The sequence below is a fragment of the Nicotiana sylvestris genome, chromosome 7 (assembly GCF_000393655.2).
Source record: "Nicotiana sylvestris chromosome 7, ASM39365v2, whole genome shotgun sequence".
Classification (NCBI taxonomy): Eukaryota; Viridiplantae; Streptophyta; class Magnoliopsida; order Solanales; family Solanaceae; genus Nicotiana; species Nicotiana sylvestris.
In genome coordinates this window covers 164,517,331-164,533,575 of record NC_091063.1, presented here as the reverse complement: position 1 = coordinate 164,533,575, position 16,245 = coordinate 164,517,331, and the positions used below count along the sequence as shown (strand labels likewise).

Sequence of the window (16,245 nt, the reverse complement as noted above, 5' to 3'; positions counted from 1 at the left end):
ACTAGAGTATCAAGAAACTAAATTGTTTCAGGTTTACCAATTTAGTTGAAGACTGCTAGCATGCAGTTACTTGTCCAAAAAAAATTAAAGAAATAATGAACGAAAAGTGTGAGAAAACCAATAAACAGTCTTTTTGATGGAGCATCCCCTTAGTTTCGGAGAGAATAATGGTGTGTCGTTACAGAAAATAAAAATGTAAGAGTTAAGAAGCTAAGTTCTAATTATATACCAAATATAAATGGAGATGAGTTGGCGATGTGAGCTTCTAAGTGAGAAGAGTCCAATGAAATTTTGATTTCCAGAAAATTGAATGCCATTGTAGATGTACTGATACTCAAAATTCTGACTTTAAAAATATTCCTATGAGACGGTGGAGTACAAAGATGGGGGGGGGGGGGGGGCACCAGACCTTTCTACACAGACTGCTCAACTCAGATCAGAAATGTACCTCCTATTAGTATAACATTATAATTGATAAATCACTGACAACCACTTCAAAACCTGAATATTTCTCAAACTGCAATCTTATTATAAGTAGTATTGCAACTTTCAGGAGAACTTGTCACCTATTGCTACATAATTTCCAAGCTTCTAAGTTCCGACAAAATCTGGTACTTATAAAACAGGGTAAACATATTGGTGAAAGCCAAGGGCCCCAATTTTCTGTACGAAGGCCTAACGGCCAAGTTCAGCATCTATAGCTTCTTGTAAGATTCTGCAAACTTCACTTTCAGGCTCAACAAGCTCAGAAGGCATCTGCAATAATCACATGTCAAACAAGCCATATTGAATTAATCAGACATAAAAAAGAATCATTTAATTGATAATTTCAATTTATATAATTGCCGTGTCAGCTGCTAACCCTTCCATATAAATTTCTCGTCATAGCAGAAGCACCAGAAGCTAACAATAATTTGATAACATCTACATGTTCACCTCTGGCAGCATGATGGAGAGGCTACCAAAATTAAACGAAACGAAACGAATCAGTACAAGATGCTTTAAGAAATATAATTGAAGAGCTATTTAAATGATTCAATTTCCAAGATTTAGGTCACTAAAAATTCAAATTTTGCATAATGAAATTTCAGTAGAGATGCCTCACCGCATCACCTTCTTCATCAAAGGACTCCATCATCCTCTTCACACATTCAGGGTCAGGGGCACTGTTTATTAGCAGACGGACTATTTCCGTGTATCCTGTTAAAAAGTCAAGCACTCAGAAAGTAAGCAATGCGAGCCTATGTTTTCCTTTTTACTGAACCAACACCATACCCTTAGCCCTCTTACTTCCTAGAAAGGCTTGGGTTAAGGTAGTTCGTTTACTTGCTGCCTGATAAATTAGGTCACACCTTAAGATTAGCTGACTGCTTAATTTACTAGTTTATTAATCATACAATTCAAGTGTACCATCTCTTCAAGGTAAAAAGATTAATATAGTTCACAGATATGACAGTTTAGGGATTAGAACTTGCAACCATATGTATACCTCCAGCACAAGCATCATGCAACGGAAGTGCTCCATCTTCATCCTTAGCCTCCACAGAAGCTCCCCTCTCTAACAGTAGCTGGGCAGAAATACAAAATTATATTAGGTTTAGTCCAAAACATGATAATGAAATCAAGACCAGCAGATCCATCAAAATGAGACAACATCTGCCACAGGGACGATTGAGCATGGCCGAATGGACCAACCTCCACACAAGCCAGATGGCCATACAGACAAGTTAGATGAAGAGCAGTGTCCCCATCTTCAAGAGGTTCATCAATGTTTCCGTTAAAATTATCTGCAGCAATCCATCAAATATATATAATACGTGAGTATGACACAGACATGGATAACAAGGTACATAGAACAACTTATATTTTGATAGGTAAGATAATGCAGCGCAACTTAGTTACTTCTCTCAAAAGATAGGGGTGACTAGAAATCCACCACACATAATAAGCAGCATTATGATCAAATTGCAGCTCGGTAAAACATTATTTTAGACTCCACAAAAATCAATTATTATTAGATTGAGCAAGAGATGAAATAAGAATGATGTTCCAAACAACCCCCCTCCCCCATCTTCTTTGATAAAGAGAATGATGTTTTAACCCTTCATGCATAAAAGTAGCGACAAATTTGCACCTCAGGGTGCGGGTTTAATGGTTAACGAAGTGGGTGGAGAACCATAATGTTTCAGGTTCAATCCCAGTGGAGACAAAAAACCACTAGGTGATTTCTTCCCATTTGCTTAAGACTTGGTTCACAGAGTTACCCGGTACCTATGCTGGTGGAAGGTAGCAGAGACCGGATAGAATAATTTAAGGTGCACAAGTAGGCTCGGACCCAACTCAAACTAAAAAGTAGGCACAAGTTGCAACATGTGCATCACGATTCAAAAGTGCAATTTACCAAAATTTTTAGGTAAGCCACTAGGACCTCTGCTAGTACCAGTGCGTGTAACCTAACACACAAGAAAATGAAAAAAAATAGATGATAGTTTGAGATAATTCTTGGCCTTGTGGAGGGTGCTGATGGATCATCATTATGGTCGGAGGCAGTGTCACTTCTCTCCTAAGTGGGTGGATTGTTTTGGTCAACATGCAATCAAGAAGTACAAGAGAGGTATGACTGGGTGAATTTGTATCTCCCTCCCTCCACCGCCCCTACTTTGTTGTGTGGGCACGCACTTAGCTGTATTCAAGCTTTAATTAATCTATTATTTCTCACATCAGAGTAGGGTATTGTAATCCGATCTAGTTGAATGAATTTGACAACTAGGTGAATCTCCATTCCTCCCACTTTTGCGTTCTTAAATAGGCATTGACTTTGTCATATTTCAGCTTAAATCATCTCTAATCCTTCCATAATTCCATTACCCTTGGCATGGATAGCAGGGTTCACTAAACCAACCTTGTCAGAGGGATCTCAGAGACTCAGACAACATGGTGACAGGTGAATCTCTTCGAGACCAACCTCTACGACACAACCAATATTCATACTTGTTTCTATGACAGTAACTTTATTTTTTTCGCTGAAACAATAGGAGCTTTCAATTCTGAGCTCTACGTCATAACAATTAGGAATGAAATTCCATGAGGATTTTAAAGGCATCCTGCATTTGTCCTTACAAATTCCAAGGAACAACCTCACAAACACATGCTCTATCATTACCCATCTATCAACCTGGTGTCTGTGACTCTGTTGTTCAATTGTGTAAGACATAGCAACAAGTAACAAGGGATACAATGGCAATTGCTGGACATGCTTGGAAATCATGCGAAGCAATCATCAGTACCATGAGACTGAAATCTCACATTTCGTAGTTGGTGTTGAATTCTCTTCCATTTCTTTCATTTATAGCTCTTGTTATCCTCAATCTGAAAGTTCAATATTTTATTACTCTCACCTCACACCCCGTATCAATGATAGTTCCCCACTAACCCTAGGGAGACTCAAACTCCTGACTTACTGGTTGGAAGTGGAGTCGTCTTGCTAATTGAGCCAACCTTTGCTCTTTTCTTTAGAAAGAAACTGAGCCAACTCAATGTTTCTTTTGGAAATTCACTCATACTACCTTCATTGGGATCAAGAACAACCAATTTTACCTAAAATGGCTCCAAAAGTAGAAAAAGGTATAATCTTTTTGTTTTGTTAATGAAAGGTAAAGGAAAAGACATGGACTTGATATCATTATTTTGAAAATTCAACTAACAGATCCATGTCTTTCTCGTTCCACTAGCTAATACCAAATTATCACATGCCCATTTCATTGTTACAACATTCTCTTTCTTTATGTGTAAAACCAGGAAGCTATGCACACATTCTTATTGATCACCAGTTGTTCTTAACAACAACCTCTATTCATCTAAATCTTCGAGTAACACTACTAGATCTTCAGCAATTCAATCAATAAAAGTGCCCCCACCCCCACACACACCCACCCCACCACCACCAGGGGAGAAGACAAATGGTCATAAGGAATTGACCACCCTTTGTCGAAAAATTACATTGTGTATATAGGTAAAAATATTATATTTTAGAGTTATATAACACATATTGAACACCTTTTGTCGGAAATTTTTTTCACTTCTTTCAAATTTGAACAACCTGGGAAAATTACTAGCTTCGCCACTGCCCACCACACGCACACACCCCCCCAAAAAAAATTGTTCTTCCATAAAATGAAATGCAGCAGTTCATCCTTAAAGTACGCCCTTTACAACAGTAACTTAAAATAGGAGTGTATCTGGACTAGAATACGGGCCTTTTGTTCTATTTTATTTTAATTAGGATTCCTTTTTTTTTTTTAATATAAGAACAAAAATTTATTAAACACATTGGGACCAAGAGAACAGAGAAAAAAAGAAAAAATTACATAGATAAAAGGGGGAATTGAATTTGACCTACCTAGGGCAAGGCGAAAGGCGTTGATTTCGCCGCGTTCGGCGGCGTTGAAAAGGTCACGGAGGTGAAGAGGGATGTGAGAGTCGGAGGGGTCTTCCTCCAACTCCAATTCCTCCTCTTCGAACAAACCACCTTCGTCTTCCTCTTCCCCCATCATTCCGTTACGTCCCCTTTGTACTGCCATTTTCTCTCTTCTCCTCTTTGTGTTTTTCGCTCTCTGATTTTGTGGACTCCAAAACCCTGCCACTTTACTACAAGAGTCGGTTGGAGTGTCAAAATGAAAGTAATGTAGCAATAATATAACTCTCACACGTTGAAAGGCGGTTTTGGTACGACGGATAAAAGATAATTAATCTCGAAATTAAATTTAAGATGCGGTTATTTTATATTTGGTTGAGATAAAATTATGGTATAACTAATCTCAAAATCAGTTATATTGGGATTGTAGTATCTTTTATATCCTTATGGGAGAGTGAGATAATAATCATAGAGAATTAATCTTGAAATAATTAATTCTGAGATAACTTGTTTACCAACCAGAAGGGACAATTTTTTCATGTGTATGCACGCAAACGTTAAATTTAGTAAATTGATGAAATTGAACTTAACTTTGAAATTAAGGAAAGCCAACTCATGAATCATACACTGATAAAAGGAATATACTAACATAAAAGTTGGACACAAATATTATGTCAAGGTTTCATTAGCTCGTCAGTGATTTTTTTTTTTTTTGGCAGTTTCTTTAAAAAATAAAATCAGAAAACTCGATTAAGGTATTCAAGGCATTTGTGGTTGCATAACACACTAAGGAGAAAAGATAGAAAAAGAACTAATAATTAATGAAAATGATTAACATATAAAAGAATATTACAACAACGAGAAAACAGTTAAAAAAGCTCCAGCAAACCAACCTACTAAACAATTTAAAGTCGCGACAAGTAAGATTTCAAAGGGCGAAGACAGAATAATATGGATCTTAGTAGAGTCTTTAGTGTCACACAGAGGCGGATTCAAAATTTAATGGTTACGGGTGCCATTGTCTTTGATGTAAACTTACCTCTAGCCAAGGAGGTCGAATTAGAGTGTACATTTGGCTAGAATTTTGAATTAACTCGGTTCGATTCGATTCATTTTTTAATTAATTCGATTCATTTTATAAGATTTTTTGGTGCATAAATACACAAATGATAACCAAACTAAAAATGTCCGGTCCTTCAAGGAAAAATTAAAATTAATTAGATCAAAAGAAAAATGATTAAAAGCATATTAAATTTTAAAAATCGAGATATAGAAAAGGAAAATAAAAATAAATATACTTTTATAATCTAAATAACTAATTAAAATGGAACTGTATAGAGAGAAATTACAAAGATGAAAATAAGAAATTAAGAGAAAAAGGTGAAAAGAAAAATCTGAAAACGAGGGAACAATGAAAAGCAAACTAGGCTTTGGTAAAATATGCCTGTGAGAGATTCGAACACGGGCCTTGCACCGGGCAGTAAGCACTTGGACCGTGGCACTTACCATAACTTTGATATTCAGGGTGCCACACTTTCATTATACCCTTTTTCCTTCATGAAATATCAGTGGAACACTAATACTAATATGAAATTCTACCAGAGCGACTGGATGGCGTACCACTCCCTTCCCTCTACATAAATCCGCACCTGGACTGGCACATTTAGGTCCTCTTCTCCGTTATTTAGAAAAAGTGAGCCATAAATTCAGGTACAAGATATTATCATTATCACCCATTATCGAATTTGAACGGATGATTTACGCCTTACCATGACTAGTTGCACTTTGGCTTTTGGTTTTATATGTTTTACCCAAAGTTAAGAAGAATAAGAGGTGCGAGTGATATCGTGAGATAGTTCCATATATTTTGACATTATTTTCCCTACTTGCTTGATGTTTGGTTGCTAATTTGTGCGACAGTTGCACTTAATAGAGCTTATTTCATGTGTAGGAATGCTTGGACATGAATTGGAAAAACGCTGTACGAAATGGTACCTCAGAGCTACAAAATTGAGCAATAAAAGAAGACATGCAAGGCAACGAAAAGTCAGTGCCATAGACAGTGCAAGGCATTGTCCAGGGCATTGTCATCAGTGCCATAGACAGTGCCTTGCACCGAAAAGACAGTGCTACAGACAGTGCCTTGCACCGAAGCGATAGTGCTACAGGCAGTGCAAGGCGCCAACAATGCCATCCGAAAAAATGTTTAATTCCTCATTAGTATTGGACATGTAAACTCGGCCCTTACCCTATAAATACCTCTTAAAGTTAGTTTTGAGAGGAGAAGACTTCATTAGAGAGAATCGACCTAAGGAGGCAAAAACACGCTTGGAGCAAGGAGGAGAATTCTTCTACGAGTTTTTTACTTTCTTCTTCCTATTTTCATTATTGGTTATGAATTCTAGTATTACAGTTTTGCATACTATTATGAATAACTAATTTGTTATCTAGGGTTTTGATGAAACCTTTTGTAGGATGAATTCTTGATACGTTTTGATATAATTGAGTCTTTGCATTTTTCTATTATTCAACTATGTGCTTATTTTACTTAATTGAAGAGCTCTCAATTAATGGTGCCTATTTATTATGTATTGCTTGAAAAAGAGTACATATTTAGGTGGTTGTTGAACAACGTCACTCCTAACGTATATGAGAGATCAATACGCAAGTTTAAAAGTAAGATTAGAGATAACGAAGCTTTGACGTGATCATAGTGTGCGGTGAAAAAGTGTGAGGTAGCGTAATTCGAGAGAATATAACTAGTACATTATTGTAGTTGCTCGAGAGAGAATTACAAGAAGTCAAGTGCTCATGATCAGTAGAGAATACTTACGCGAAATTATAGAAGACGTAGCGGGAAGGATTCCGACAATTGGGAAAATCATAACTCTAGACCTCCTTAATCTTTTCTCCAACTCGTAGTATCTTTAGTTGTTAATATACTACTTTAATTTGTTAGTTAATTAGATATGAGAATCTTAATATTTACAACTTAGGAATTGTTTGAGCTTGTCTTCTTAGTGATAGTCAACAATTGTAGCTAAACCTTAGTTCTCTGTGGGATTCGACTCCGGACTCTTAGACCGGATTATATTTGCAGCGACTGTTTATCCTTTTTAGGATTAGAGTTGGGCGTGATCAAATTTTGGCGCCGTTGTCGGGGAAGTAAAGGTGTAATTGTAGCTGTATATATTGCTAGGTTTCAAGTTTGAACTTTTATTTTATTTTTTTGTTTTATTTTTTATTTTTATTTATTCTACTTGTTGATTTGAGAAACATGACATATTAGAATTATGGGAGTTTAGGTGTAGATAATGCTACTATTGATCCGTATATATATATGTAAAAACCACATGTGGCCAAATTATCAAAATATTCCTGAGAGCGAGTTATGTGCACTAACGCAATCTTATTAGTGGAATGTGTGTGATGTGTGTGGTGGTTAAAATGATCACTTTTATGGTTGTGCTTATATTTCTTATCCTCCCCCAACCCCTTACTATGATGGTTTTACTTTTTCTTCTGAAGTTAATAGGAACAAAGACCCTGGGGATGCGTACCAGAAGGAGATCAATGATATGTTAAAGTGCCTTCTAGAACAAAATAATGAGAAACAATTGCAGATAGAGAGGCAAGAGGCAACTATTCGCAACTTAAAGGCTCAAGTGAGTCAAGTGGTCGAAGCTTTTAATGCTCGACACGCCAATATTGGGGATAGTAGCCAAGAAGAGCGTGAATTCGAGATGCTATTGGAGGAGGTCAGAGTAGAACATAAAATACCTAGCCAACTACAATTTGAGAATGTTGATGTTGAAGACGTGAGACTAGAGTCATCCAAGGATATTGAGGATATAAATTTTGTTGGCTCTAGTATTATTGATGTTGAGGATGTTGAAAGCCCTGAAGTTCATGTATTTGAGCACATTGGTCCTCACTCCAAACATTTTTTCACATTATGCTTGGATGATGATATGGAAATAGAGTCATTCGAGCCGTTTGAGGAGTCAAGGAATGAGGAACAATGTGCCTACATTCTGGAAGTTTTCTTGTTAGAAAGACAGGACTACATACCTTATCTAAAAGTCAAGAAGTGTAGAATAGTACAATGGTTTCTTCAGCCAATTAGATTTGTTCTACCACCCCTAAAGCATAATTGAAAACTTGAAGCCAAATTGGGGATTCAATTCATAAGCTCGAGGTGGAGGCAAAAAGTGGTTCATGTCATGCCACGACATTAAATCAAGCGCTTGTTGGGAGGCAGCCCAACTTTACTGCTTTCTTTTATTTTTAGTTTTATTATTATTTTCTTATTGTATTATTTTTGTAGTTCATTTTTGATTTTTTAGGAGCATGAGAAGCATAGCTATTGGAATGATGCAACAACAAGACAGATGGTTAGAACTAAGTGTGGGGTACCCGCACAAAAGAAAAAAACTCGGGAGAAGTCTGAGTACCCCATGAGCTGCTAGTGCTTCGGCGTTTGGCCTACTAGGGAGTTTCTTTTACCCTCTAATTATTTATGTTATGCATTGGGGACAATGCACAATTTTAAGTGTGGGGTGAGGAGATTGTCTGGGTGACTTTCTATGCTATTTCAGTTGTGTTAGTTTAATTGATAATTTTCTTTAGAATTTTTTTTTGGACTTTTCCCAACGATGGATCTCCTAGACAGTTTTCTTGAGAGATTTAAGTCTAAACATACAAAAAAATTAGAAAAAAATACAAAAATATGTCTTTTATTTTCCTTAGGTAGTAATAATCCCCCGTGAATTTTCTTAGTGCCTTGGTTCTTTTCCATAGGATGTAACTTGAACCGGTAGTAGTTTAATTTTTATTTTTTTATTTTTACTTTTATAGTAGTATGTAGGAAATAAAGGAGAAGAACTGATGTGATTTGCACCTTTTGACTTGTTTTATGGTTGCATATTTAGGTTCTGGCATGTGTTTCACCTTCCCTTAATTTTTGATATATGATGATGCCTTGATACAAAATGAATAGCATGTGGTATAACTCTTATGTCTCGGTTGCTTGACTTGTGTTTACTTTGTGCTTTATGCTTAATAAATCTCTTGGCTTTGTGAATACTTGTTTGAGTGAGAGTCCGAGTGAAACCATCCTTAGTGAGTCAAGTACCATGTGTGAAGTGAGTTTTTTGTATAGTCCATGTTATTGCATTTGGGTCTAGAACTTTCCTGGAATGTAAATTGAATCGAAATCCTAGGTGTTACTCGGTTTGAAAAGTGATGTTAGACTTTCTTTGATCTTTTTGAGTTTTGTTGTCTATCACAAATAAAATCATCCATAGTTACCCTTTTGAGCCTATAAGCCTTTCTTTTGGCACCCGCATTACAAGCCTATCCCCTTTTGTTCTTAATTAAATTATTTTGATCCATATATCTCTTAAAACACTTAAATTTTAAAGAGAACAGTAGAAAGAAGTAATGAGGAAACTTGCGGTAGCTTTTGAGTGAAACCAATAGAAGGAAGAAATTATTTACCCTACTGTCCCGTTTCCAAGTAGAAGGAAATCCAATGTCCTCAATGCACCACCCCACCTCACTGCCTCGCCCTCTCTTACTCAATTCCCAGGTATGATTTTATTCTCTTTCTCACTTTTATATACTCTTGTTTTTTTCTTGTAAATTCTAGTTTGTGGGTAATATGTTTTACAAGGTGCAACAATGGTGTAATTGTGCTAAAAATCTTCCAACCCCAAATACCCCAGAGGATATCTTGTGATTGTTGTAATGAGTGTTTCACACTCGATTCCCAAGCCGATTTTGGAGGGTGGAGCAATCCTTCACCCACAAAGAAGCTCATCACAAATAATGCATCAAAGTGTTCGATAAATTGCCTCATTGGCGATTTTAGTCCCAATTAGAAATGTACACTTGTGCTTTAAATAAAAATTCACCAGCGGCAAGGTAAAAGTAAAAAAAGAAGAAGGAACGAATAAATAAATAAATAAGGGTTTCTTATTTTTGCTAGTGGATGTAATCTAAAGTAGTGAGTAAAGAAGAAGGAAAAATATTCTGGGGTGAGCTATCTTATGTTGATTGAAGTGGATTGAAGGAATTTTGTGCTTAAAGATGAATATGTGATGTGTTGAAGTCCTTAGAAGGGTTAGCCACTATACCCTAAATATATCCTACCTGTCCCTTAGCCCATATTACAACCATAATAAAGTCCTACTTGATTTCGGACCGAGCGAGCCTACATTAGTAGAGGTTTATATAATGGGAAAGCCTATGGTACCTTTTGCGTGCATGTGACTTCTTTGAGAGAGTGAGTACCTTTTCTTCATATATATGAGTCCTTAAATTATATTCGATCATGTGATTTGGATGTGTGGACTGCTTACCCTTTTGTTTTATTGTGAGGGCACATGGTTTCACAAAGGATAGGTAATTTTATTAGACCTCTCTATTAGATTAAGTAATCAAGACTCAGGTGCATTGTGACATTGAGTTAGTTTTCGAAGCTAGGATTGTTATAATCATGTTGTTCCTGTATTGAATGTTTTGAAATTAGGCATAAGTATTGTTGACAGCATATGCTAGAGCTTAATTATTGCTATCAACTATGGTCATATGTGTAGTGTGTTATAAATGTGTGGCTTGTTGGGTCTGTGATAAGGAAGTGTTTAGTTGGTTAACTCGAGGGCGAGAAACATTTAAGTGTGGGATGTTGATATCATGAGATAATTCCATATATTTTGACATTATTTACCCTACTTGCTTGTTGTTTGGATGCTAATTTGTGCGACAATTGCGCTTAATAGAGCTTATTTCATGTGTAGGAATGCTTGGACATGAATTGGATAAAAGTTGCACGAAATGGTACCTCAGAGCTACAAAATGGAGCAATAAAAGAAGACGTGCAAAACAACGAAAAGTCAATACCATGGACAGTGCCTTGTGCAGTAACAACAGCGCCATATACAGTGCAAGGCATTGTCCAGGGCATTGTCATCAGTGCCATAGACAGTGCCTTGCACCGAAAAGATAGTGCTACAGACAGTGCCTTTCACCGAAACGATAGTGCTACAGGCAGTGCAAGGTGCCAACAATGCCATCCGAAAAAATGTTTAATTCCTCATTAGTATTGCACATGTAAATTCGGCCCTTACCTTATAAATACCCCTTAAAGTTAGTTTTGAGGGGAGAAGACATCATTAGAGAGAGAATCGACCTAAGGAGGCAAGAACACGCTAGGAGCAAGGAGGAGAATTCTTCTACGAGTTTTTTACTTTCTTCTTCCTATTTTCATTATTGGTTATGAATTCTAGTATTATAGTTTTGCATACTATTATGAATAGCTAATTTGTTATCTAGGATTTTGATGAAACCTTTTGTAGGATGAATTCTTGATACGTTTTGATATAATTGAGTCTTTGAATTTTTCTATTATTCAACTATGTGCTTATTTTAGTTAATTGAAGAGCTCTCAATTAATGGTGCCTATTTATTATGTATTGCTTAAAAAAGAGTACATATTTAGGTGGTTGTTGAACAACGTCACTCCTAACGTATATGAGAGATCAATACGACAGGTTTAGAAGCACGATTAGAGATAATGGAGCTTTGACGTGATCATAGTGTGCGGTGAAAAAGTGTGAGCTAACGTAATTCGAGAGAATATGACTGGTACATTGTTGTAGTTGCTCGAGAGAGAATTACGATAAGTCGAGTGCTCATGATCAGTAGAGAACACTTAGGCGAAATTATAGAAGACGTAGCGGGAAGGATTCCGACAATTGGGGAAATCATAACTCTAGACCTTCTTAATCTTTTCTCCAACTCGTAATATCTTTAGTTGTTAATATACTACTTTAATTTGTTAGTTAATTAGGTATAAGAATTTTAATATTTTCAACTTAGGAACTATTCGAGCTTGTCTTTTTAGTGATAGTCAACAGTTGTAGCTAAACCTTATTTCTCTGTGGGATTCGACTCCGGACTCTTAGACCAGATTATATTTGCAGCGTCCGCTTATTCTTTTTAGGATTAAAATTGGGCGTGATCAGCGAGTAATGGAGGTAGACAAGTAATTTTTTTTAGAAAAAATGTCGGAAAAGGAAGGAAAAGAAAAGATTAATATATTTGGTGAACGAAGAGAAATACCACCTCACTTTTATATAAACCGCAATTATATAATACATAGACATTTTTTCCGTCATATTCATAAACTCCACTATTCCAATTGTTAATGCATCTGCAAATATATATACATGGATTTAGTTCCCTCGATCATCATAGGGCATTTATAGTTATATGTTGTCACACCGCACCACTAAAGTATTGTAAGCTTTTAGTATCTTTATACAAATAGTTGGTCGGATTTATTATTTTTTTAACCGCTATAAATTCATGATTATATACATATTATATGTAAATTATACATATATTATATATTTATTGACTATTTTTAATTTAAACGATTTGGGTGGACGGCTATTTAGATTAATTCTTCAAAACTTTGAAGAGGCTTTTTCATTTTTAGCCCGCGCCAGAAACTATTTACATTTGGTAATCGAAAAAGTGTACAACAACAACAACAACAACAACATCCCAGTATAATCCCACAAGGGGGATCTGGGGAGGGTAATATGTACGCAGACCTTACCCCTACCTCGAGGGGCAGAGAGGCTGTTTCCAGGAGACCCTCGGCTCAAGAGAACAACAAGAGACAATATATTAGTACTATCAATAGGCTCATAATAAAACATATAATACATAACATAAAATAAAAATAACAACAATATAAGAAATATAGGAAATACGATAATGATGGAGAAAAGGATGTAAGGTATACTAATATCCAACAGATATAGCGCTGCATCAGTAGCTGATCAGTAGCATCCTAAGACTAACTCCTAAATGGTTAGTCTCACTCTAGTGCGCTGTATTAATATTCACAAACTACCCTCTAACCTACAACCTTAATGCTCGACCTCCACAATTCCCTGTCAAGGGTCATGTCCTCGGAAATCCTACGTCGTGCCATGTCCTGCCTCTCCCCCCAATACTTCTTAGGCCTCCCTCTACCTCTCCTCGTGCCCACCACCGCCAGTCGCTCACACCTCCTCACTGGTGCATCAGTGTTCCTCCTCTGAATGTGCCCGAACCATCTGAGTCTTGCTTCACGCATCTTGTCCTCCATGGGGGCCACACCCACCTTCTCTCGAATATCTTCATTTCTAATCTTGTCCATCCTTGTATGCCCGCACATCCACCTCAGCATCCTCATCTCTGCTACTTTCATCTTCTGGATGTGTGAATTTTTAACCGGCCAACACTCGATCCCATATAATATAGCAAGCCTAACCACTGCTCTATAAAACTTACCTTTTAGTAACGGTGACACTTTCTTGTCACACAAGACTCTCGTTGCTAACCTCCACTTCATCCACCCCACCCCTATACGATGTGTGACATCCTCATCGATCTCCCCGATCCCCTGAATAACTGACCCAAGGTACTTGAAACTACCTCTCTTAGGGATGACTTGCGAGTTGAGCCTCACTTCCACTCCTGCTTCCGTCGACTCGCCCCCAAATTTGCACTCGAGGTATTCCGTCTTCGTCCTGCTCAGCCTGAAACCTTTAGACTCAAGGGCATATCTCCAAACCTCTAGCCTCTCGTTGACTCCGTGTCGTGTCTCGTCAATTAGGACTATGTCATCCGCAAATAGCATGCACCATGGCACCTCCCCTTGAATATGATGCGTTATGGCATCCATCACCAGGGCAAATAGGAAAGGGCTGAACGCAGACCCTTGGTGCAACCCCGTAACAACCGGAAAATGGTTGGAGTCGCCTCCTACTGTCCTAACCCGAGTCTTAGATCCATCATACATGTCTTTAATCGCCCTAATATAGTCAACCGGGACCCCTTTAACATCTAGGCATCTCCAAAGGACCTCCCTAGGAACCCTGTCGTACGCTTTCTCTAGATCAATAAACACCATGTGGAGATCCTTCTTCTTATCCCTGTATTGTTCCATCATCCTCCTAATAAGGTGGATAGCTTCTGTGGTAGATCGCCCCGGCATAAATCCGAACTGGTTATCTGAAATAGACACCGTCCTTCGCACTCTCATTTCTACCACTCTCTCCCAGACTTTCATGGTATGACTCAGTAATTTGATACCCCTATAGTTGTTACAACTCTGCACATCGCATTTGTTCTTATACAGCGGAACCATTGTACTCCACCTCCACTCTTCAGGCATCTTATTAATCTTGAATGTAATATTAACAACCTAGTAAGCCATTCCAAGCCTGCTCTACCCACACACTTCCAAAGTTCAACCGGAATTTCGTCTGGCCCGGTAGCTCTGCCCCTCCTCATCTTACGCATTGACTGCATGACCTCGTCGACCTCAATATCCCTATAATAACTTAATTCATGGGGGCTGTTGGCATTCCTCAATTCACCTAGCACAATATCTTGATCCCCTTCTTCATTTAGAAGTTTATGAAAGTAGGTCCACTATATCCTCTTAATCTGGTCGTCCCCCATCAAAACTTTGCCGTCATCATCTTTTATGCACCTCACTTGGTCCAGATCTCGAGCCGTCCTCTCTCTCACCTTAGTGAGTTGGAATAACTTCTTCTCCACTCCTTTGTTCCCTAGTTCCTCATACAGACAAGCAAAAGCTGTTATCTTAGCCTCCATTACTGCCATCTTCACCTCCTTCCTAGCTACCTTATATCTCTCACTGTTCGCTCTCTTCTCCTTCTCTCCAGAGCTCCCTACGAACCGCAGGTACGCTACCTTTTTCGCTTCCACTTTATCTTGGACAACTGCATTCCACCACCAGTTTCCTTTGTGGCGACCGGTGCGTCCTGAAGATATCCCTAACACCTCTCTCGCTGCCTTCCTTATACAATCAGCCGTCGTCGACCACATAGTGTTTGTGTCCCTACTACTTCTCCAAGCTCCCATTGCCGATAATCTACCTTCCAACTCCTGAGCTTTACCCTTAGTCAAAGCACCCCACCTAATCCTCGGACAGCCTCGTACTAACCTCTTCTTCCTCCTTATCCTAATACCAATGTCCATCACCAAAAGCCTATGTTGCGTTGCTAGGGTCTCACCTGGGATAACTTTGCAATCCTCGCACAACCTTGTTTCGCATCTCCTGAGGAGGAGATAGTCAATCTGAGTCTTCGCCATCGAACTTTTGTAAGTAACCAAATGTTCATCCCGCTTTAGAAAACTTGAGTTCGCAATCACTAGATCGAATGCCTTGGCAAAGTCCAACAACGAAATGCCCCCTCCGTTTCGCTCCCCAACACCAAAGCCGCCATGCACCTCAGTATAACTAACTGCAGACGACCCAATATGACCATTGAAATCTCCTCCTATGAATAACCTCTCCGAAGGCGGAATACTACGAACGATGTCATCCAACCCCTCCCAAAAACGCCTTTTAATCTCCTCATCCAAGCCTACTTGTGGCGCGTACGCGCTAACGACATTTAAAGTACACTCACCCACCACCAATTTAATAGTCATTAGTCTATCATTCACCCGCCTGACCTCTACCACCGACTCTCTAAGATGGTTATCTACCAGGATACCCACTCTATTCTTACCCCTCAGGACTCCAGAGTACCATAACTTATACCCATCCATGTTTTTCGCCCTCGATCTAACCCACCTAGTCTCCTGGACACACGCTATATTAATCTTCCTCTTCTGAAGTATCTTGACCAACTCTATAGACTTACTCGTTAGCGAACCTATGTTCCATGACCCGATTCTCAACCTATAGGCTCCCTTGCCCCCTCTACCTCCCCTACTTCCCGTCCCACACCCTAACC

At 38.3% G+C, this 16,245-nt stretch overlaps 2 protein-coding genes across 2 annotated transcripts; both read right to left on the bottom strand.

Moving 5' to 3' along the window:
* Positions 1-431: 431 nt before the first annotated feature.
* On the bottom strand, positions 432-4,671 carry LOC104240110 (uncharacterized). Its single transcript, XM_009794891.2, has 6 exons — positions 4,400-4,671; positions 1,696-1,787; positions 1,490-1,568; positions 1,106-1,200; positions 863-958; positions 432-756 (listed from the first exon to the last, which is right to left on the bottom strand). Exons 1-6 carry the CDS (start codon positions 4,578-4,580, stop codon positions 676-678), a joined length of 624 nt encoding a protein of 207 aa, XP_009793193.1. The 5' UTR covers positions 4,581-4,671; the 3' UTR covers positions 432-675.
* A 10,237-nt stretch (positions 4,672-14,908) lies between these two features.
* LOC138874072 (uncharacterized) lies at positions 14,909-15,481 on the bottom strand. The gene has a single exon (XM_070152577.1). It carries the CDS (start codon positions 15,479-15,481, stop codon positions 14,909-14,911), a length of 573 nt encoding a protein of 190 aa, XP_070008678.1.
* Positions 15,482-16,245: the final 764 nt, after the last annotated feature.